Source organism: Piliocolobus tephrosceles, chromosome 4 (assembly GCF_002776525.5).
Source record: "Piliocolobus tephrosceles isolate RC106 chromosome 4, ASM277652v3, whole genome shotgun sequence".
NCBI lineage: Eukaryota > Metazoa > Chordata > Mammalia > Primates > Cercopithecidae > Piliocolobus > Piliocolobus tephrosceles.
Window position 1 is genome coordinate 147,343,722 of NC_045437.1, and position 24,375 is coordinate 147,368,096.

Here is a 24,375-nt window from a genome sequence, read left to right on the forward strand (position 1 = left end):
TTTAGTCTGGCTTTTAACTGCTACACTACATCAATGCATTACAGGTATAGTTTATACACACACTAAAGAAGACATGGAACTCCAGTCAGTGGGCTCATAAAAGCTTTAGACCTTCATCAAAAGATTAGAAAATAAATGTTCAATCATAGGTTTAGGTTTCAAAAGTTTAAAGTTTGCAAGTTATCTTTCTTAAAACTATTTCCTTGCTTTAATTTTTAAATTAAACTCCAGTTCAATCACATCCGCTAGAAGGCTTCACTTTCTACAAAAGCGGCAGGTAAAGGTGATGATCTTAAATACCATACCGGGAGTTGGGATCTGTGTAGCACTAGAATCAAGAGTTATTGTATATCCTTGAGAAGGAGCACGGCATGATTTAGTTGATGTTTTGGAGGGGTAATCTGAGAGTACAGCTTGGATTATTTTAGTGGGAATGGAGATGATAAAACATGAAATGAATGGGAGAACTCATTGGGTAATATGTCAGTTTCTGATATCAATGTATCAGGTGGTTTGGTTATTAGTTAGGCTTAAGGTTTTGTTGGCCTTAGGACATAGTCTCTAAGACCATATAGTATTCATTCATTTAACCAACACCCACTGAGCACCAACTATGCACCAGTGATAAAGGGGTCAACAAACAGACACAGTCCCTTCCTTTGCAGAGCTTATGTTCTGGTGGGTGATACACAGAAATAACAAATGGGGGCACAAATAATGAACTATCATTGTAATGTGCTAACAAAGTATGCAGAATACCATAAGAAAATACAATCTCGAATCTAATCTAGTTTACTTTTAAAAAAAATGGGGGTAGCACTCGGATGTTTAAACACGAGACAATAAAAATGAGGATCTTGAGTATTATCCGTACACTATTTATAACCCATTTGGCCACGACAATAACCCAGTAAAAGTGATTTTACATCTAGTTAACTAGTTGAGTCGATGTTATTATAACCCTGTAATGTATCTGCTGGGTGCCTACTATGTAGTGGGCTCTGTTTCAGGAGTAGGACATAAAGCTATGACAAGACAGATCAGGTCCTTGCCTTGATGGAGTTTGAATACATCACTTTCATTTCCACCTCTGCTTCTAAGACAATCAAATACATTCCCACTCAGACAGGGATTCATCCTATTTCTTGTAGTAATTATAAGTTCCCAGAGTTACAGATTAGTAAATGCCATACCTAAAGACTTAGGATATTGTGCATAAAACACTTTCAATAGTGCCTGTCAGACAGCAGATGCACAATAAATGTTGACTTTTGTTAGAATCGTGTTATTATTATAATGCAAAATCTCATGTCCTTTCTGGTACACTGGAGTTCATCTCTTGAATTAAATTCCGTAAGCACTTAGTGTAAGTCTATCACAGAATTGATATACTACTTCATGTTAATGATTGAGCTCAGTGAGGAAAACCACTTTAATATTGTCTAATTCCCCTCTTAATGCATAGATCCCGTGTGAACTTAGACAAGCATCAACCTCTGTAAGCCTGTTGTCCTCATATTGAAAAACTGAATAACAATACCTATCTCGTTCAATGGTTGTCAGCAAAAGTGGGCAGCAGAAGAGTGGGGATCAATAAATGTTAGCCACAAATCATAACTATTTGTATTACTCTGAAAGAGGGGTTAACTTATAGTTTATGCATACTTCCAAATGAATGTGGAAGACTAATGAATGAGAATTTTTTTGCTATCAAATTAAAAAATTAACAGGCACATTTAGATCACTGAAGAGAGAAACTAGGAAGTTTATTTTTTTTTGCTCAATTAAAAGCGTTTTCAATGGCATATTTAAAACTATGTGAGTATTCTTCCCTATTAAGATCTGCAGAGAAAAAAAATGGAGGGAGAATAATTGGGAACTTTTGTGAAATCATAAATTATTTAAGCAGAGTACCTACCACTAAGGACTTGAGCATGTATGAGCGATAAGGTGGATTCTCAGAGCAGAGATTCAGCAGTGAGACAGGCTTATGGCACGGGGAGATGTGTTCTATTAGACAACTGTATTTTCCCCTTAATTATATATATATGTATATACATATGTATACGTATATGTATATATAAATAGAATTCTTAGTTATTTTAAGCACATGTACAAGGATAATTATTAGCACGGGCTATTTAACTCACTTTTAAAACGTGTAAAACATTATTGTAGGGTTGGGTCTTGATTTGTTCCCCATGACACTGTTGGTAGTTTAGGGGCCAAATTAAAGAAAGGCATCTCATTCTAGTGCTTGAGGCTCAGAAACTGGAAAAAGGGGTAACTAGGTCAAGTAGCGTTCTCAGAGCCTCACAGAAGAGCATCCGAAGCAAGGGCCTCCTTCTAGTTGACTTGTGCCAAGGGGAAAGAGAAGCGGAGTCTGCCTTCTGAGTCCAGAAAGGGGTTTTGTTAACATGGAGTTGCTCAGCGCCCTTCATAAAAATTCTTCTGGCTGAGGGTTCTACGCTGGCATAGGGTTGGTTCCCTCTTCTTTTCCGAGGTGGCGAGTTATCTCTTCCTTTGCCAAGATGGCGGCTCCAGAATCCTCTGGAGGCGGCCTCCGTAGATAGTCTCCGGACAAGAGGCTTGCTGAAAGCCTATTTCTTAACTTTCACACTAGAAAACGCACAGGGAACCGTTTACCCTTCAGAACCGAGGAAGAACGGCTTAGGCTACCCGCGATCGCGAACCTTTGCCAAGATGGTGGCCGCGGGGCCGGGCTGGCGTCACTGTACCCTACCAAGATGGCTGCGGGCAGCTTCCGGGACGCGCTTCCCCAATCGTCTTCAAGATGTCAGAGCAGAGGCGGCTGCCGTCAGTCCAAGCGCGGCGGGAGGACAGAGAGTGGCTGTGGCCGAGCGCCCGAGCAGGATTAGGTGGAGCTGCGGCAGCCCCCGCCCTTGTCAGGAGCTGGCAAGCGATGTCACCTGTAGGGGCGCAAAAGTTACCTCCCCAAACCCTAAAGCCACACAGCACAACCTTTCCCCGAGTCACAAAAATAATCTGTGCCGCACAAGATAGGAAGCTCTGTCCAGGCATCGCCCAAGCCTTCCCGACGCGGCGAGCTAGGGAAGGGAGCTGGGGCGGGGGCTTCCCTCGCCCCACTGCCCTCTCCTCTCTCAGGACGGGCCACGTGTTTCCTTCCCCTCGGACTGAGGGGGAAGCTCGTAACAGGAACAGCTGTAGGGAGTTGAACGCTGGCATTTTAAAGCTGCCCGTATTTTGTTTTTATTTGTAGGGGCTGGGGTCCCGTGAACGTGATAGGGTGAGCAACGCAGAGAGTCGAGTGCAGCAAATGTCAAGATTCGGGGGGTGGGGCCTGCACCGGGAACTTGGACTCGGGCCCTGGCCGGGGTGGAAGGAGAGGTCAGGAGTTTGGGGAGGGGGGGCATACTTCGCCAGCAACTTACTATTTCGCCTGCAACTCGCTTTTAGGACTGCCGCCCCCTGCTTTCCTTAATCACAATAATAAAAGTGCAAAGAAATCCAGCTCGCTGGAGGTTTTGCGTTTGGCGTGCAACTTCCTTCGAGTGTGAGCGCAATGGGCGGGAGGGGTGGGGGTTGAACTTGGCAGGCGGCGCCTCCTTCTGCCGCCGCCGCCTCGCAGACTCGGGGAAGAGGGTGGGGGACGGTCGGGGCGCGGGGGAGGGTGGGTTCTGCTTTGCAACTTCTCTCCCAGTGCGAGAGCGCGGCGGCGGCAGCTGAAGACCCGGCCGCCCAGACGATGCGGTGGTGGGGGACCTGCCGGCACGCGACTCCCCCCGGGCCCAAAGTACGTATGCACCGACCCCCGCTCTCCAGTCCCCTCCCTGAAGCCGCCTCAGAGGGCGTGTCTGGCCGCCCGGCCCCGAGCGCGGCGGAGACGCTGCGGCACCGTTTCCGTGCAACCCCGTAGTCCCTACCGAAGTGACACACTTCACGCAACTCGGCCCTGGGGCGGCGGCGCGGGCCACTAGCGCAGCGCTGCCGCGGGCGGCGCCTCGACTCCTCTGGTCCGCCCGCTGTCACCCGCAGGGGCACTGGCGGCGCTTGCCGCCAAGGGGCAGAGCGAGCTCCCGAGTGGGTCCGGAGCTGCGGAGCTGGGCGGGGGCGGGAAGGAGGTAGTGAGAAGAGAAACTGGAGAAACTCGGTGGCCCTCCTAACGCCGCCCCGGAGAGACCAGGTCGGCCCCCGTCGCCGCCGCCCTGTCTTTTTCCTGGGGAGTTGGGGGCGGGGGACGAAGCGCAGCGCGCCCAGCTGGGCTGCCACGCCGGGGGCCGCGGGCGTGCAGGCGCCGTCGGGGCCGGGGTGGCGGGGCCCGCGCGGAGGGCGTGGGGGCAGGGACCGCGGGCGCCCCTGCAGTTGCCAAGCGTCGCCAACAGGTTGCATCGTTCCCCGCGGCCGCCGCGCGGCCCCTCGGGCGGGGAGCGGCCGGGGGTGGAGTGGGAGCGCGTGTGTGCGAGTGTGTGCGCGCCGTGGCGCCGCCTCCACCCGCTCCCCGCTCGGTCCCGCTCGCTCGCCCAGGCCGGGCGGCCCTTTCGCGTGTCCGCGCTCCCTTCCCTCCGCCGCCGCCTCCTCCATTTTGCGAGCTCGTGTCTGTGACGGGAGCTCGAGTCACCGCCGGCCCGTCGGGGACGGATTCAGTGGGTGGAAGGAGACGCCGCAGCCGGAGCGGCCGAAGCAGCTGGGCGCCGGGACGGGGCACGCGCGCCCGGAAGCCCGGACCCGCGGAGCCCGGCGCGGGGCGGAGGGCTGTCTTGTCAGCTGGGCGATGGGAGACTTTCTTAAATAGGGGCTCTCCCCCCACCCATGGAGAAAGGGGCGGCTGTTTACTTCCTTTTTTTTAGACAAAAAAAATATTTCCCTCCTGCTCCTTCTGCGTTCACACGCTAAGTTGTTTATCTCTGCTGCGGCAGGAGCTGCGGACGGTGGCGGGCGAGCGGCTCCTCTGTCAGAGGTAAGAAGCGAGGCGGGGAGGGGGCCGGGGCGCGCTCACTCCGGCGAGGTGCCGCTGGGACCGGAGACGACTCGGGGGCCGCTGCGGGAGCCTACAAACTTTTATTAGCCTCGGGGAGTGGGGGTGGGGGGCTGGCGAGGGCCGGGCGACGGTGACGAAAGGGCAGCGCGCGGGTGACAGCGCTGGCTTCTTCCTCTCCCTCCGCCGGCGTCCCCTGCCCAGGCCGAGGGGGAGGAACCTGAGCTCGGACGGCGAGCGGAGCCTTGTCGAACTGCCGGTGGTTTCGAGCCTCTCATTCCCCGACGGGAACCCTGGCCTCTTTTCTCCCCTCGAATGCCCCCTTTCCCTCCAAGGGGCCGCCCGACACCCGTTTTCGTGGTGAACGCTAAACCGCGTCTGAATTCTACTCGCTCGAACATTTGCACTCCACCCCGGCGCGCCCGAGCGCGAGCCCGGGCTCTGGGGAGGCCCCGTCGCGCCTGGCTTGGGGAGGGCGTGCAGGGCGCGTGAGAGTACACACGCGGGGGGCTGACAGCTTGCAACTTGGAGACTCCGGCAGGGGCTGGCGTTATCTGGTGGAAGTGGGCGTGTCGGAGAGAGAACTCAACAGGTCTGGACATATTTCTCTTTTAACCTCGCACTTTTTTCTCCCCCCCCCCGCCCCCGCCCCACAAGGGCTTGCTCTTTAGCGTTTGTTGTCAATTCGCGCCTGAGGTTTCTAAGTGGCCCCTTTTAGAAAAAGACTCCCTGTGACCGTAATAGTTTTCTGTTGGGATTTTTGAGAAGTGCTAGTGTGACGTTTGGGGTTGCAGACTTGATAATTGCAACCTTGAAATACCGCTTAAGACCCTCTGGCATGGTTCATTAGGGCCGATTAATGTGGCTGGGTTATTTGCAACTTAAACTGGGGGATAATGTCGCTTGAGGGAGCGTTTTCGTTTTAGGAAGTATTGTTTTGGTTTCGGGTTTGAAGGCAGCTGTCAGAAAACGGTATGGAAATTCATTGGGCTCCATTTGATACCTCGTGTTTAGAGATCGTTATCACCTCAGATAAACAGGGCAGAGGGTGGGGAGATAAGCAGTTTACCCTCAAGATTTGTAGTGGCAAGTCCACACCCCTCTCTCTACCTTCATGTTCACTTTTCAGTGAGGGCCAGTGACATTTATGTTGCCTAACGTCATCGTGTAGGAAAAGTTTGCTTTTATTGGGCGGGATTTGACTATACTGTCCCAAATGTGCTTCTCAGTCTTAGTCCATCTCTTAAAACACCCTGATTAACGATATCCTAACAGTCTTATTCTCTTGAGAACAGGCTGAGAATTGGGATAGGTGAAGGTTTGATAGGTGAAGGCAGAGAAAATTATTTTGAACATTTTACTGGATACCGTTGTACCTGAATTTATATGAATGTGATTTTACGATTCCATGTTTTTCCATTTTTCGGTACTTCGATATTTGTTTGGAAAGGAAAGAACTTGGAGATGTAATAGCGTTTCATATTGAGGATCTCAAGCAATGTAAACAAGTGTAGCTTAATCTACATGGTTTTGTGAGTTATGATAAGGGTCAACTATATTTAAGTTATTTAACAATGTAGTGAGAGAGAAGCTACTATACCTTGTCTTCTGCTCTTTAAAATCTAAATTTTAGGTGACCTATATAATGTGTATCTCATTTCATATATTCAAAATTTGAAGGTAGGCACATCCAGTCAGAAGTATGGGTTAAAAAGCCTTTTCCCAGCCTGTCGGAAGATAAGCAGATCAGCATCGTTTATTTTTCAAAGAAAATGTGCATGGTTCACCAGTTGGTTGTACTTAAAGGTTTGGATGTGTGAGTAGCTGGTAGGAGGGAAATTTGGAAGTAATTAGGGATTGAGAATTCTAGCATAGTATTTATCAAATGTTATATGTATTGGTTCTCAGAAAAGCAAACAGCTTTGATTGAAAAGAGGTAGAAATTTTAATGATCACACTTCCTTTTTTTTGAAATTAAATACTTTGACATCAACTTGAACCTTTAGAATAATCAGATGTAATGAATTATAATGTTTGTGATTAACAAAGCTACACGTTCAGTGAGTGGCAGGATGAATAGCCAAGCTTCGTTCGATACAATTTTGCCCTCAGCTGTGCAAATGGACTGCATTGTACTTTTAAATGTGGCACGCTGAATGGGAGCAGGAGACATGGCTTTTTATTCTGAAAGATAGAAATTACTCTTTTGGTAACAAAGAATTTGATTCGGAGTTAACTAAAAGGTTCATTTAACAAGCTATCTCTTACTAATCAGATCAGGAAGATAATGTGACTTTAGAGTTTATGATGTTTTCCCCCGTTTTTGTTTTTTGTTTTGTAGTTGATATTCACTGATGGACTCCAAAGAATCATTAACTCCTAGTAGAGAAGAAAACTCCAGCAGTGTGCTTGCTCAGGAGAGGGGAAATGTGATGGACTTCTATAAAACCCTAAGGGGAGGAGCTACTGTGAAGGTTTCTGCATCTTCACCCTCACTGGCTGTCGCTTCTCAGTCCGACTCCAAGCAGCGAAGACTTTTGGTTGATTTTCCAAAAGGCTCAGTAAGCAATGCGCAGCAGCCAGATCTCTCCAAAGCAGTTTCACTCTCAATGGGACTGTATATGGGAGAGACAGAAACAAAAGTGATGGGAAATGACCTGGGATTCCCACAGCAGGGCCAAATCAGCCTTTCCTCGGGGGAAACAGACTTAAAGCTTTTGGAAGAAAGCATTGCAAACCTCAATAGGTCGACCAGTGTTCCAGAGAACCCCAAGAGTTCAGCATCCACTGCTGTGTCTGCTGCACCCACAAAGAAGGAGTTTCCAAAAACTCACTCTGATATATCTTCAGAACAGCAAAATTTGAAGGGCCATACTGGCACCAACGGCGGCAATGTGAAATTGTATACCGCAGACCAAAGCACCTTTGACATTTTGCAGGATTTGGAATTTTCTTCTGGGTCCCCAGGTAAAGAGACGAATGAGAGTCCTTGGAGATCAGACCTGTTGATAGATGAAAACTGTTTGCTTTCTCCTCTGGCGGGAGAAGACGATTCATTCCTTTTGGAAGGAAATTCGAATGAGGACTGCAAGCCTCTCATTTTACCGGACACTAAACCCAAAATTAAGGATAATGGAGATCTGGTTTTGTCAAGCCCCAATAATGCAACACTGCCCCAAGTGAAAACAGAAAAAGAAGATTTCATCGAACTCTGCACCCCTGGGGTAATTAAGCAAGAGAAACTGGGCACAGTTTACTGTCAGGCAAGCTTTCCTGGAGCAAATATAATTGGTAATAAAATGTCTGCCATTTCTGTTCATGGTGTGAGTACCTCTGGAGGACAGATGTACCACTATGACATGAATACAGCATCCCTTTCTCAACAGCAGGATCAGAAGCCTATTTTTAATGTCATTCCACCAATTCCCGTTGGTTCTGAAAATTGGAATAGGTGCCAAGGTTCTGGAGATGACAACTTGACTTCCTTGGGGACTCTGAACTTCCCTGGTCGAACAGTTTTTTCTAATGGCTATTCAAGGTAAGATCAGTGTTTTTCTGTTTCTTAAGAATGGTACATTTAAGATAGATTAATAGATGTAAATCTTCATTGATTTGTATGTGTTCTCTGAAGATTCGTGTGCTTTTTTATATGAATAAGTTTAAGTGGCCTTTTGAAAGTAGAAAGGGTAGACAACCCAAGTAACATCTGTACATCACCATTTCAGTTTTTTTCCTTAAATACTGGTATTCAGTATCCCATTGGCCAATGGTGAGGATTTTATTTAACATTTTAAAAATAATATTGCTCATTAACAGATAAGGAAAAATTACATAAATTCAGGAGAGTATAATGTCTCAATACCATATTTTGTTGTGCATGTTCATTCAGCTGTTTTAGAATATGTTCTTATATTACAATAAATGATACCCTTACTTACATAGTCAAAAGTTGTGCTGCCTTATTTGTAAATTTGTTAAGTGTTAGCTTGAGATTAACGGGTTAAAAGCAGAAGTACCAACAAAGAGCCCTGTTCTTCAAACTGAATCTTCTGTTAAAGGATTTGAGTTTTGAAATTGCTAAAGCAATGCAGTGAACAGTGTACCAGATCATAGTATTAGACACAGGTCTTGCTCACAGGGTTCTTGCCCTAAAGTAGACAAGTTATGTCTGCCGATCAATCTCTTTAATAGAGGAATCGATGCCAACATGGTGCAAAACAAAATTTTACTTTCAGATGTTCCTGTTCTCAAGTAGATAACTGATGGCCAAAATTGTTAAGCTTCAATTTTCAGCTATCATTTGATTTTTCTCTTTTTTTATACTCATTTATAAGCATACTGATATTTCTGTCTGACCCAAAAAGGTCAGAAAATGGAATTATCAGAAAAAAGTTCTAAAGGTAGACATATGTGTTGGTAGGGGTTAATTTCTCTAACCTGTAACCTCATTCCCAATTCAGATAAATGCTAGGTTTTATATCCATTTTAGGTGTGACGGAAAATATAAAAATGTGGATTGTAGTGACACAAGATTGATTAATCAGCAGTTTTTTTAAAAAGAGAAGACATAGTAGATAGAATGATTTGTTTGTATGTAACCATTGAAGTTTTTTCTGAAATGTTAATGATATTCATCGTTCCCATTAACTTGTTATTCAGATTTTTGAAAATACTTTTTCTATGAAAGCTATTCCTAACCCTGAGGATCTCTTTCTTTCCTCTTCACGTAGGAAGTTCTTGTTAGGGAAATAATTTAGACTTAGATTTAGGGTATGTTCTGTTCTTCTAAAAGGCTTAGGTGTCAAAAAAAAAAAAAACAACAACAAAAAACAAAAACAAAAAAAAACCCCTTGGTTCTTACGATTAATGCAAACTACTTCCTAATCTATTGTTTAAATAATTATCTTTTATTTAGAAGAACACTACTTCAACCTGAGTTGAAGGTCTAAAATGTTTTCAGTAAGGAGATTTAAGATGTTTCTTACTGCATAAACTGTTGTGTTTTAAATGCTAAAAGACATGCTGTGGTTTAAAATTTTCAATTGCAAATTTTTGTCAATAGAATTCACATACTTGGTTTTCTTAAAAGAGTTAAGTATGGTTGATTTGACTAAGCTGTCTGTAGGAAACTCTTAAATTGATTTATAAAACGTAATTATACAAAGAAAAGTAAAACATCTTAGGAAACTCTTGGGGATTAGTAATGGATTTTGTCCTGATAATCATCATGCATGGTTTTCATTTTCGTTACTATAAAGAAAAGGCATGGGACAAAACTTACTTTCCATTTGCTGTGAACTTTTAAACCCTATAAAATCTGGGATATAGAGTATAAGTAGGTGAACATAGTTACTCTTAAATCACTGAAGGTGATTTTAATGCTTTAACTTTTATGGTACTTTATGACATAAAGCATCTTCATGTATTTTTAATTTGGGCCCCATAACCTCATGGAGGTAGTAGGCAAGGCAGTGATGATGCTGCTCTTTAGAAGTTCTTTAATATCGAATTAAATGATTATTTTTATGCCAGTCTGTGATTGGGAAATATAATCAGTAGTCTGTGTCCTAACAAGAAGGTATAATACTTTATACAGGGTATTTTGTTAATATTTGAAGATTTTATACCTTATGGCATTAACTTAGCACTGGGAACTATGATTCCCCAAAACAAAGCTTCATCCAAATAAATTGAAACAGTGTTTCTTTTAAACCATCATTGAATTAGTCTATTGTTTCCAAACAACAGCCCTGATATAGCTAAAATTAGTTGCTTTCTCTTCTCTATATGTTACATGACTCTAGCCAAACATTTACTATGACCAGTGGCCCTGAGTGGTCAGCAAATAATCAACACATTGAGACCACAACTTGAATTGAATACTGACCTTCTGACTTTACATAGAAAAATATTAAATGCCACTAATAACTTGAATTCCTTTTAAATTAAAAAAAATTATAAATTGCAATTTGACTTTTTAAAATGCCACCTAAAATTGTTTTTAGCAGAATGCTTCAAAAAACAAAAAAAATCCTCACTTTATTCTCTGGGGGTGGGAAGAGGCAATTCCTTCCTTCCACCACAACGTTGAATTATCACATAAAATTGTAAAATTATGAATATTATGATTGAGTTTAGTAAAGCATTTTCTTTTTAAGTTCATTTATAGTAAAACAAGAGAAACCTTATTGATTCTCAAAATCTGTTCTGTAAGTAAAACAAACTAGCCATTCTAACTTAATATGCTTTTAAAAATACTGAAATTCAGTACGTTTAGCATAAACTTACTGATGAAGGCACATTTCTGCATTATTTGATTTTCAGCCTTGTTTCATTTAAGCATTAATGGCAGAGGTAGAGAAAAGAAATGGTTTTAGGTGGTATTAGAGCTTTTATTGGGATTATGTTGAAATTTTAGTGTTAAAAAATTGTTCGTATCCTGAACGGAGGGATTATTGGAGAGAATGAATGATGTTGGATGAACTTGTAAATTCAGTCTTCGGCAGAGTGTAGGGCTCTGATGATTGGCACTTAATGAAGCTACTAAAATGTATGTAGATTTTAATGTCTCAATCGCATCTGTATCTAATTTCATAAAAGTAATGAAATTGAAGACCTATACAGATACAGAATGAGTGAAGCAAATTCTGCTAACATCATGTTGAATGCTTTCTCAGAAAAAGAGGAAATATAAAGAGATTTGTTTTGAGTATGATTTACCCCCGCCCCCATGGATACTTGCTTTACTTCCTACCTTTTTTTCTTTTCCTTCTAAAGATTCTGGCAATGGGTGTTTCAGCGTTTTTTAAGCTTAATATTTCTGGTATTCATTTATGTAAAGTGATTTCTGAATGTTAAAGGAGATTTCCTTTTAAATATTTATTTTTAGCTTTATGATGAGAATCTTATTTTTTAAATCTATACCTTGTTGTGACTATATGATTAGTAAAAGAAAAGCTTTTAAAACACACTGTGTATTCAGGTGTGTCATTTTAGTGTGGAATGACTAATACAGAAATATGTGACTAGCATGTGGTCAGATTTTATTGAAAATACTTGGGATGTTTCTATGGCTGTTCCTCTTATATTTTTATAATTGGTAACATAATTCATATGCTATTTTGGTTTTGTCTATTTGTGTTACATATATTTTAGTCTGACCACTTTTGCTGTTTATTTAATGTTTATACATTTTATGAAAGAATTATTCTGAAATATGCCTTGCGTAAATGTAGGTTAAATGCAAATTGTATTAATAGTGAAATGAATATGTGGGTAGAGATCACTTTAGGGGCCTTTTGAGATTTAGTGAAGGAAAGATTGGATCAAAAGGGTTTACTTCAATGTGACTGCCTAATGTGAAAGTCAGAACATCTGCATTAATTGGTTAGTTACATAAATCTTAGTCCACTCTGGCCTACAGGTGATTGAAGCAGACCAGGAAATCTTAATTTACATTAAGTTTAGACTAGGTCTGAGGCATAGTTCTTAAAGCACATTCTTTTTTACTTTAATGATTATACCTAATTTTAATTAGCAGTGAGTTCTCATTATGTGCTACTACTTAGGTGGGCAAATTAAATAAGCAAAATAGATTTGTGCTGAATCGCATTTACCCTTCTGAGGACATCCTGGTAATATTTTCATCAAGAGTAATTGTGTAATGCAGTATTTACAGGTATTTGCCAGATTAATGGGCACTTGTTTTCATATTTCTGAGTCATGAAAAATACACATTGGTGATTCCTATTGCATAAAGAGTTTTCAAGAAATATTTTGTTGCATTAAGCTATAACTACAAAAAAAATCAATTATTTATTGACCTTTACAGAGAATTTTTAAAAGCCCATGCTCTCCTTATTTCTGCAGCTTCAGGGAGCCAATTGCTCTTATTTGCTTCTGGCATAGTCTATTAATACTTGGGTTTTGTATTTTTCAAATAAATAAAATATTCCTATTAGAAATTAAAAAAGAAAAGATCTACTAAGCGTTCCCTTCCCCTTTGGATTATGTGTGATCATTTCTATGCTAAACTAGATTAGGGTGTGACTTGTGATGGTGATTTTTGTTCATTTTACATATTAAGAAAGAAATAGAATTTTATCGCAGTTCAAAATTAGTTGGAGACAGTGGTTTTAACCCCCAAACACCTAATTTTGACAGGTTGCTTTCTTTATTCCTCAGTACTGTTGTAAATGTCTCTAAATACAGAATTTCCAGTGGAGTTCATGAATTAGTTAGTAGTGGAAGGTGAAGAGGGAGGAGCAACAGAGATGTGCAGTGCTATGGATAAGTTTAGGAATATCAAGATCAGTTCTGAAAACTAACAGTTTGGATCAACTGTCATGAATTAGAGGTTTAAGAAGAGAAAAATTTAGGGCTATATTTAGGCACAAGGAAATGCATTAATCAAGATTACAATTTAGCTTGTTTTATTTGAGGTAGAAATCTAAAACTAATCATGGCTATGTAATACTAATTTTTGAGTTATGTTGTTGTTTCTTACTCTGCTTTTTTTTTTTTTTTTTTTTTTTTTGAGACGGAGTCTTGCTCTGTTGCCCAGGCTAGAGTGCAGTGGCCGGATCTCAGCTCACTGCAAGCTCCGCCTCCCGGGTTCACGCTATTCTCCTGCCTCAGTCTCCGGAGTAGCTGGGACTACAGGCGCCCGCCACCTCGCCCGGCTAGTTTTTTTGTATTTTTTTTTAGTAGAGACGGGGTTTCACCGGGTTAGCCAGGATGGTCTTGATCTCCTGACCTCGTGATCCGCCCGTCTCGGCCTTCCAAAGTGCTGGGATTACAGGCTTGAGCCACCGCGCCCGGCCCTTACTTTGCTTTATTACCGAAAAAGGATAAAATGCACATTTTACTTTCTTTTAGATTATTTTAGGTAAGATTAGGTTCATATTTGTCCCATTTTTATTTAAGCTGCTGTTTAATAAATGAAAATCTAATGACTTGAATGTAGTCGACCTGATGTCTTAATGTTGATATAATCATTTCATATTTCATAGTGCCCTTTTACAGCCATTGTCAACTGACTGGAGAGCAACCTTTTTCTTTGGTAATATATTTCTATGGGTTATGTATTTTTTCTGCTGGAATATTGAGAAAATTAATTATTCATAATACTTAATGTAGAATAAATTATGGAGTTCTGCAAGTGCTAGACAGTCACTTAAACTATATTGCAATACATTCCTTAAATTCAATATTTTGAATGAAAACGTGTTATCCCCTAATTTTATCCCTGGGATAATTTAAATATTAATTACATCCCAATAGAGCTGCATGCTTAAACATAATTTTTCAGAGTAACCCAAGTATTAATTTTGAGTGCTTCAAAATATTTTTTCTTTTTAGCAAGTTTCAACAAGATTAATAGTGTTTATAATGCAGCAAGTTCAGTGAAAGTACCTGTTGTTTTAGAATTTGTTTTTCATTCACACTATAGGGCACCAAAAATATATATAAGGGGAAAAAAGGTTTAATGATATGATTAGTTGTAAATGTTTACACATTATCTTACCTTGAATTTTTATTTTTGTAAAAAAATAATTTGAGAGTTCAATAAGCATGCAGTGTTTAAGATACACAGTTTGTTGCAAATAGTGTTAACTTACTATTTCTTTTTACAATAAAATTAGCCTTTATTCTAGTTGATTTCATAATTGTCCATAATATTTAGCCATGGCTATTATGAAAGTATATTTGATAGCCAAATTTTGAAAGCTATTGTGAAATGATACAATTCAGTACATGATTTATTATTTCATGCTGGTTGGGGCAATGCTGTGACTTATGACCTTATGATTGTCACATGCTGAACACTAAAGCTCTACCAGTTTGTTATGGGCACTTTTACTTTGTTATTGTTTTAATGTTTTCTTTTGTAATTACTGAGGATAAGAGCTTCCTTAATTTTAAGACTATTTAAATTTCAGATTTTCCTTTTTTATTTTTTTAACCCTTAAGTCCCTTCCAAAGAATTTGATTTAGTTATTCAGTAGTAGAAACAGAAGAAAAATACTCAACTAAAAGTCCAAAGACCTAGTTTCTAATGCTAAGGGAGACAGTCTGTGGCCTCGAACTAGGTACTTTGGAGTCAAAAATACTTTCTTTACAACTATGAATTGTTTTCAAAACACTTGTGTGTGTGTTTCTAAAATTCCAAAATCCTTTTAACGCATCAATTTGATGAGGGAAGTAATTAGGGTAGGGAATGGTATAACAAAGTTAGTTCTTTGACATTTTCTTTATAGATTATCAAGTGTAAGACAAATAGATGTGAATACAGATTTGGGGTTTTTATAAGATAAGGATTTAAAATAATGTAGTTGGTGATACATAAAAAATAAACTATTGCTGTTGTTAGCACCCGAGAGGTGGGGCTCTTGGGTTCTCAGAGCTTGTTTTCTATCTTAGGTACAGTTATTTTAGATTAGAACTTAAAAGAACTTGAGAGCTCCCCTAATCCTACCCCCTAATTTTTTCGAATGAGAAATTGAGATCCATAGAAAGTGTTGAGGTAAAGATCACAGAACACTTAATTAGCGGTGTTGCCAGTTTGAATATCTCAATTCTTAGTTATCTAAGTTGCCCGGTAGGCTTCTTTAATTATCTGGGTCTCTTCTAGACATTTGAAACAAATAGTCGATTGACATAATACAGACTAGCCACATACTTTGTAAGAGTTACTTTTGACTCATTTAGATTTTTAAAATATACATTGTCTATATTCTTCCCTATACATTTTGTTAACCTATTTTTCCCTAATAATGATTAAGCACCAATTATGTGATAGCACTATGCTAAGCACTTTGCATGCATTCATTTCATTTAAATCTCAACTCTGTGAAAGTTTTTATTCTAGTTACCGTATTGTCTTGATTCTGTCAATATCCATGTAGCACAGAAGGCAGCAGTTATTTACCTTAATTTTACAAATGTGAAAACTAGAGGCATTTTAAGAGAAAAAGAGAAAAGAATAGCCAGGAAACCTTAATACTTACCTGAAGGGAAATATTTAATATTGGGTATGTTAGTTCCTCATGTATCTTTAATAATTTTTGTCAACAGCGAATGTTTAAATAAAATATAAGGGATCAGACCCTTACTCTCCTGCATATATTTGTAAAGTCACTTACTGCTTTCTGTCACAGTTTCAGTTCCTTTAAAATACGGTGTTTTTACCTGACAGGATTTGTGCATGTATGTTTACTTTGAAAATTAAAAAACATTATAAAAATGCAAGGTGGAATTTTTAAAGCTCTGCCAAGTTCACTTAGCTTAAACCAGTATGACTCTCATTGGCTAAAGTACATTATGACATCTGTGACTGTGGTGTAGGTATTTCCTATAATCAAGAATCTTTTAGGGTCTGCTACATGCAATCCCGGAAGGGTCATGAATTGCAGTTTCATGAAGACTACTGTATTTTAAAGCCTTCAAATGCCAAGGTAGTATCTTTACAATGATTTTTTTTTTTTCAGTTTTATTTTTTTGAAAGTGCCTTCAATGAAGTGTTCAGTGGATTTTGTTGAGGGATATGAAGTATGCCATCTAAATAATAGCCATAGTGATAACTCCACCCACATTGTTATATTTTTATTAATAAATGCTAGAGTATTCTCTTTCTGGTATTTCCTGTTCTGATGTTTTTGTGTAATCAAGTATGCAAAGATTCTTTGTCATTAGAAACCTTAATTTGCCTGAAAATGGGAATGAAGTAAGATTTAAAATTTTTTTACATTTATTACATTTATTGAAGCTGTCTGAAAAAGCTCTTGAGTATGTTGAATACCAAAATTTATCCTAACTGCATAAATTTGGGAGGATTGTGAAACTTGACTGCACTTACTTTTTTTCTTTATTGATCAAGTGGTTGAAAAAAACTTCAGTTAAACAAATTTAATGTATTAAACTGAAGTTATAAAAGCAGAGGCAAGCATAGAATTATTAAACGGCAGTTTAAATTGGTAAACATACCGATGTAGAACCTAACTTTGTAGGCAGCTTTATTAGATGGAAACTTAAAAAAAAATTTAATTAGAACATTATATGAAATTTGTCATCTGGAATTCAGCTGGGTTTATTAAGGATAAAGTGTATAAAATGGATTGATTTTTTTTTTCTTTAAACAGAAAACCCAAAATAAATATTCTAAATTTCCACCTTGGGAAGCTATGTATATTGCTCCTCTTTGAAACTGCCTTCAGAACCACCTTGTAAGCCATAAAAGAAAATTGGACTCATTGCACTATAGTGACACCTAACTGTTCTTGCTCAAAGAAAATGTATTTATTCCTAAGCCTTATTTGTGTGACTTCAAATCATTTGAGTATTTCCAGATATTTAGAAATTTAATACTTTCTTGAATGATAACATTTATTTTCTTTGAGGGTATTTAAAAAAGCCCACATAGATAATTCTATAGAAAATGTTTAATTCTGTTTTGGATATGCCTGGAATAAGTGAATAGCTTGCCAGGGTGACTATTCTGAAACGGATGATGCTTAGTGGTTAAGTTCTGATTTGTGTTTTCTTTAAGTTATTAAGGAACTTGATGCTAACAGTTTATATATTCCCCCTTCTTGGCATAGTAAAGAAGTAATAGAGACTACTCACCTCTACGCCTGATTTTTAAAATGAGTATTTATTTTATGTTTAAGTAAGGTAGGTCTGCTTTTGACTTGGACTTGAAGGGAACTTGGCAATAGCATATATAATGTAAATATAATGTGAATTCCTACAACAGTCTCCCAAATAGTTTAATTTCCCATTCATACACATTTCACTTAGTGTATCAGGCAATTAAGTATCTGACTATCAGTATAGCAAGAGCAACTCAAGTATACTAAAATTATTTATGCTTATAAAATAGTTTGAGTTATAGCTACAATATAAAATTCATATATTTTTGACTTTTATTCCTCACAACCTGAAAAAAACCTCTGCGATTACTGATAGTACTTTTAAAAACTAAATGAATTTTGTTACTACTATTTTCTAAATTTAGTCATGTTTACTGTTCAAAAAATGTTAGACTAAAATGGATCCTAATCTTTGAAATGATGAAGACACGTGTAGTGGTGTCAAAAATAGGATATTCATTTTGTAACCATTCTGTTAGTGCTGAAGTTCTTAGAATTTCTTTGTGACAGCAGCCTGCTTAAGAACTTTAAGTTTTTTAGGATTGTACTAAAAGCAAACTGTTTTCTTGGGTATTTGTTCTTTCTCCCCAAAAGATGATTTATAAGTTTTCAGAGCTAAGAAATGGAGATGAAGAGCCATTCTAGCATGGCAGGTAATGTTTTACTGCTAACAGATTTTTCTCTACACTGCTTTATTAGCCTTGAACCTCCTACTTTGTTCTGTCAGCTGGGAGGCTGGTAGATTTTCTATTGGGTAGCAAATGTTTCTCATCACTAAACACATATCATGGGCTGGTGTTAGTGCAGTCTGTAGATGGGCACTGCATTTTTAATCAAGAAATGTTTTTGAAGGAAAGAAAAATAGGTGAAGTAATTTCTAACTCAGTATTTTAGGGATGAGTGACTTTTTAATTGATAATGACATTTAACAGAGCTGTACTGTGTTTTGGGGGTCCCACAGACATATTTAAACAAGAAAATAGTAAATAAGGAAGCCGGAAGGAAAAGTTATAAAACTATTAAGAAAAAAATGAAAATTCTAATCTTCAATTCTGGTGCCTGGCTAAATTTGATTTTTGTATACCTCGGGTTTCTCTATGGACACTGGGAAATCAATAAACAGCCTAGCTACGTTATTATGTTCGTAAGTGGAAGAACTAAAGAACAACAAAGACATGGTTCTAGGCCAAGAATTCTTGAGATAGATAGAGTGGGAGGTTAACTAGATGATCTCCAAGGTCCTTCTAATTGTGCTTGGCAGCAGCAAGCATTTATCAAGCTAGACACTGGGCATATGGAGATGAAGAAGATGAAAATCCCCAGCAGCATGGAGAGCACTCTGACGATACTCATCCCTGCCTACTCCTCCCTCAATTTGCTTTTTGAAATGTGAGCTTGAAGGATCTCAAGCTCCTTCCTGGGAAGACATAACTGAAATTTCATAGAGGAAACTGCATGGATGAATGGGAAACAAGATTTGATTCAACTATTTGGAATAAGAAAAGGGGCAACAAGGAATATGAAACAAAAGAAAGAAAAGATGGAAAGAATTAGTTGACTAGATGAGGACTGAGTAGATAGGAATGAGCCAACAGGAGATTTCAGCAACTAATGGTTGAAAATATTATGTGCATGCATAGTGTCATCAAATATTACATGATACAAGACAAGGAGAATACATGACTTTCACCATAACCTCAGTTTGTGTACCCTAGGTGCAAGATATTTTTTTCTTCTAGTCACTTAAGAATATCCTTACTCTCTAGGAGAAATAATCCTCTTTCTGGGCTCCCCAGTGTATAAGCTCAAATCTGAGGAAGTTTTAACTGAAATGTTCTTTCTCCAGGTACCCACATAGTTTACTCTCTCACTTAAATGTCAGCTCTGTAAAAGAGATCTCTAACTGCTCTATCTGAAATAGTAGCATCTTTCACATAGTCTTTCCATCTTCTTAACATCATCTATCTAGTTGTGTCTTATCTGCTCACCTGCTACAATGTAAGCTCCATGAGATCAGTGATACTGTCTGCCTTGCTTACTTCTGTATGCCACCGTCTAGAATAGTGTCTAGCCTATAGTAAGACCTCTACAAATACATGTTGAATACCTAAATAAACAAAATTTGACATGTACATCAAAAAGATGTATAGGAATGGATTATATTTCTAATCTTTCCCGAGTAAGGAAAGTGTCAGCGGATACTGAATGAGAGAGATGATAGCCCAGGTTATCTTCCCCAGATAGAAATAAGCCTTAAGACTGACAGGTGTATATGAATACAGAGAGAAGTGTACATAAAGATGTATTTTCAATTGTTGTCAGTCTCTACATTTGCTTTAAGACTTTGAAATGGATTGCTTTTCATAATTTCTTAGAATAACTCTGGTCTGTTTACCATTGAAAAATTAGATAAGCCAATGTTTGTAAATGAAAGGTTAGAGGGTGTTTTCGTTTGGTTGGTTGGTAAAAGCTTGCTCAATGCAGTAACTTATAGTAAATTGTCAGTATAGGAACTTTTGTAGCAGAAGCTTTATGCTTTTCACTTTTATAAGAATTGAGATTGTTTAAGCAGATGAGTCTAATGTATGTTTGTACTGACTTACCTAGAAGGTGAGGCAAGAAATCGGTTTCCTCATTTTTCAAATAAGTGTGTGTGTAATCACTGAGTAAGAGAGGAGGGGTGTCTTATTTTTGCCTGAATTTTCAAAATATGTTTTTTCAGCTTATTTATATTTTAGATTTGATTTATTCTATCTATAGTATATAACAGTCAAAAGGTTGGTACGATAAGTTCATCTCTTCCACTAAGAGTTATGGGAGAGTTCAACCTAATATGGTTGAACAGTCAGAAAAGACAAAATGACAGTCAGAAAAGAGAAAATGCATGGTAAGAAGGTGTTAGCTCTATAGCAAGAAAATCAGATGAGGTCATTTAAGAATGAACTGCTCTAATGTTGAGGAAAAAAGAGGGGAGGGACAAGGACAGGGCTCTGGAAGGCAACCAAAGAGAACAGCCACAAAAGATAATGAATAGCTGAAGAATTAGGAGACAACAATCTTAAAATGTGGCAGGGAGAGGGTAGTTGTCACATCAACTAGCATAGAAGAGACAGAATAGAATAACATAAATTTATGAGTGATTATTGTTGTTGAAACCAATCCTTCAAACATGAACATTCTCAAAAATCAAACCCAGATAAATTAGGGAAATCTTAAATGGTGCAATATTACTAGTAATTTATTTATAATTTTTTTAAAAAAAGGAACCTTAAATTTGAAATTTAGATGTAATTAAAGCAGATAATAAGAAACATACTTCTGAGACACAAAAACCCTGAGATTTAGTTAAGAGTAAGTTACAAAGGCTGGAATCCAGAAGGGAATTAAGTTTCTGTTCCCTGAGAAGTCAACACAACAGGAAAAAACTGGCCACACCCTAATTCAAACTCTTACCACTCTTATCAGTAGTCTCCTAATTCTCTAGTTTTTCCCCTCTCCCTTCTTAATTCATTCTGCAGTCTACTGCCAGATTAATCTTCCTAGAACACCACTTTCAGTGTTATTCCCCTGATCAAAAAGTGTCTGTGGTTTTGTTGCTCATAGCATAGTGGTTCTCCATCTTTGTACCACAACCCACATGCCAGCTGATAGATGGTGGGTAGCCACAGGAACTGTCCATAACCTTTGGAGGATTTGGCTTATACATAGTCTTTTATCCAAGAAAGCATATCTGAGTGTAAGTGAGCATCATAGGGATAGTCTTTGAATCGACTCTTTTTAAAATTTATTCTTCTTTTTGCAAATGCCCCTTCAGAATTTACAGAAATAATGTGTTTATTCCGTCAGTAAAATACCCCAAAATGTTAATAAACTTATTTCCATCACCTCTCCTTTCCTATTTCTTCCTGCACATCTCCCCTTATTCTCCACATTTCTTTGTAATTATATAAGCATAAACAGAGACATACATGATACTTTCTGGGTTGCTTGCCTTTAAATAAAATAATGGGATTATCTTATACCCTTTTGTCTGCAGCTTGCTTTTCTCACCTAACAAGTACACCTTGGACATCCTTCCAGGTCAACAGATGCGGATCCCATTCTTTTAAATAGTTATACGATATTCTATTCAGGTGGTGTCATGATTTTTGCCACTACAAACAAGTTTCTAATAAACACCCTTTTCTATGTATTCTTTACAAATAGCAACTTTTTTCCTAAGCATAGATGATATGGTTTGGCTCTGTGTCCCCACCCAAATCTCATCTCAAATTGTAATCCCCACGTATCAGGGGAGGGGCCTGGTGAAAGGTGAGTGAATCATGGAGGCAGACTTCTCCTTTACTCTTCTCATGATAGTGAGTCCTCATGAGATCTGGTTACTTGAAAATGTGTGGCACTTCCCTCTTCACTCACTGTCTGTCCTACCGTGCCATGTGAAAACATGCTTTCTTTGCCTTCCACTGTGAGTGTAAGTTTCCTGAGGCCTCACAGTCATGCTTCCTGTTAATCCTGTGGAACTATGAGTCAGTTGAACCTGTTTTCTTTATAAGTTACCCAGTCTCAGGTAGTTCTTTATAGCACTGTGAAAATGGATTAGTACAGAAAATTGGTACCAGGACAGTGGGGCATTGCTATCAAGATACCTGAAAATGTGGAAGCAACTTTGTAACTGGGTAATGGGCAGAGGTTGCAATGGTTTGGAGGACTCAGAAGAAGACAGGAAGATGAGGGAAAGTTTGGAACTTCCTAGAGACATGTTGAATGGTTTTGACCAAAATGATGATTATGATATGGACAGTAAAGTCCAGGCTAAGGTGATTTCAGGTGGAGATGAGGCACTTATTGGGAACTGCAGCAAAGGTCACTTTTGCTTTGCTTTGGCAAATAGACTGACAGCATTTTGCCCCTGCCCTAGAGATCAGTGGAACTTTGAACTTGAGAGAGATGATTTAGAGTATCTGGCAGAAGAGATTTCTAAGTAGCAAAGCATTCAAGATGTGGCCTGGCTGCTCTTAACAACATACAGTCATATGTGTTCACAAAGAGATGGTCTGAAGTTGGAACTTACATTTAAAAGGGAAGCAGAGCATAAAGGTTTGGAAAATTTGCAGCCCAACCTTGTGGTAGGAAAGAAAAGCCTATTTTTCTGGGGAGTAATTCAAGCCAGCTACAGAAATATGCATAGGTAAAGAGGAGCCTAATGTTAATAGCCAGTACAATAGGGAAAATGTCTTCAGGGCATGTCAGAGACCTTCATGGCAGCCCTTCCTATCACAGGTCTGGAGGTGTTGGAGGAAAAAATGATTTCGTGGGCCAGGCCCAGGGTTGCGCTGCTCTCTGCAGCGTCAGGACATGGTGACCTGCATCCCAGCTGCTCCAGCTCCAGCTGTGGCTAAAAGGGGCCAGGAGATATCTTGGGCTGTTGCTTCAGAGGGGGTAAGCCTCAAGCCTTGGCAGCCTTCTTGTGGTGTTGGGCCTGCGGGTGTGCAGAAGGCAAGAGTTGAGGCTTGAAAGCCTCTGCCTAGATTTCAGGATGTGTGGAAATGCCTGGATGTCCAGGAGGAAGTCTGCTGCAGGGGCAGAGCCCTCATGGAGCTCCTCTGCTAGGGCAGTGCAGAGGAGATACATGGGGTTAGAGCCCCCACATAGAGACCCCACTGGGGCACTGCCTAGTGGAGCTGTGAGAAGAGGGATACCATTCTCCAGGCTCCATAATTGTAGATCCACTGACAGCTTTCACCATGTGCCTGGAAAAACTGCAGGCACTCGATGCTAGCCTGTGAAAGCAGCCGCAGGGGCTTGAACCCAGCAGAGCCACGGGGCGGAGCTGTCCAAGGCCTTGGGAGCCCACCCCTTGTGTCAGTGTGGCTTGGATGTGAGACGTGGAGTCAAAGGAGATCATTTCTGATTTTTAAGATTTAATGACTGCCCTCAGGTTTTTGGACATGCATGGGGCCTGTAGCCTCTTCGTTTTAACCAATTTCTCTCATTTGGAATGGGGGCATTTACCCAATGCCTGTGCCCCGGTTTTTTATTGGAAGTAACTAGTTTTTTATTTTATAGTCTCATAAGCAGAATGGACTTGCCTTGACACAATGAGACTTTGTACTTGGACTTCTGAGTTAGCTGGAAGGAGTTAAGACTTCGGGGGACTATTGGGAATGTAAGATTGTGTTTTGAAATGTGACAACATGAGATTTAGGAGGGGCCAGAGGCAGAATAATATGGCTTGGCTCTGTGTCTCCACCCAAATCTCAGTCACTTGTAATCCCCACATATTGAGGGAGAGGCCTAGTGTGAGGTGATTGAATCACAAGGGTAGACTTCCTCTTGTTCTCATGATAGTGAGTTCTCATGCGATCTGGTTGTTTGAAAGTGTGTGGCACTTCCCCCTTCTGTCTCTGTCTCCTGCTCTGCCACGTAAACATGTGCTTGCTTCTCCTTCACCTTCCACCATGATTCCGAGTTTCCTGAGGCCTCTCAGTCATGCTTCCTGTGACGCCTGTGGAACTGTAAGTCAGTTAAACCTCTGTTCTTCATAAATTACCCAGACACAGGTAGTTCTTTATTGCAGTGTGAAAACGGACTAATACAATAGATTTCCCCAAAGTTGGGTTCCTGAGTCAGGGGTATGTGTATTTAAAATTTTAACAGATATTTCCAAATTACTTTTTTCAAGGATTATAGCAAGTCACAGTTCCCCCTGGCAGTGTTTACACTTTTCTTTACAATAAAAATATATAAATCATTATTACTAACAGATTT

At 39.9% G+C, this 24,375-nt stretch overlaps 1 protein-coding gene across 7 annotated transcripts in view; it reads left to right on the plus strand.

The window, feature by feature from the left end:
- The first annotated feature begins 3,569 nt into the window (after positions 1 to 3,569).
- The window catches only part of NR3C1 (nuclear receptor subfamily 3 group C member 1), a 125,403-nt gene continuing 104,597 nt past the window's right edge, over positions 3,570 to 24,375 (plus strand). Inside the window, exons 1-3 of one of the 7 annotated variants that reach the window (XM_023187763.1) lie at positions 3,673 to 3,775; positions 4,899 to 4,939; positions 7,299 to 8,495. In XM_023187763.1, coding sequence (XP_023043531.1) covers positions 7,312 to 8,495 — 1,184 coding nt within the window. In that variant the 5' untranslated portion in view covers positions 3,673 to 3,775; positions 4,899 to 4,939; positions 7,299 to 7,311. Of the gene's footprint in view, positions 3,776 to 3,910; positions 4,166 to 4,347; positions 4,940 to 5,162; positions 5,550 to 7,298; positions 8,496 to 24,375 lie in introns of those variants that run through there. The other 6 variants (XM_023187765.1, XM_023187762.1, XM_023187769.2 and 3 more) reach the window with 6 other exon arrangements.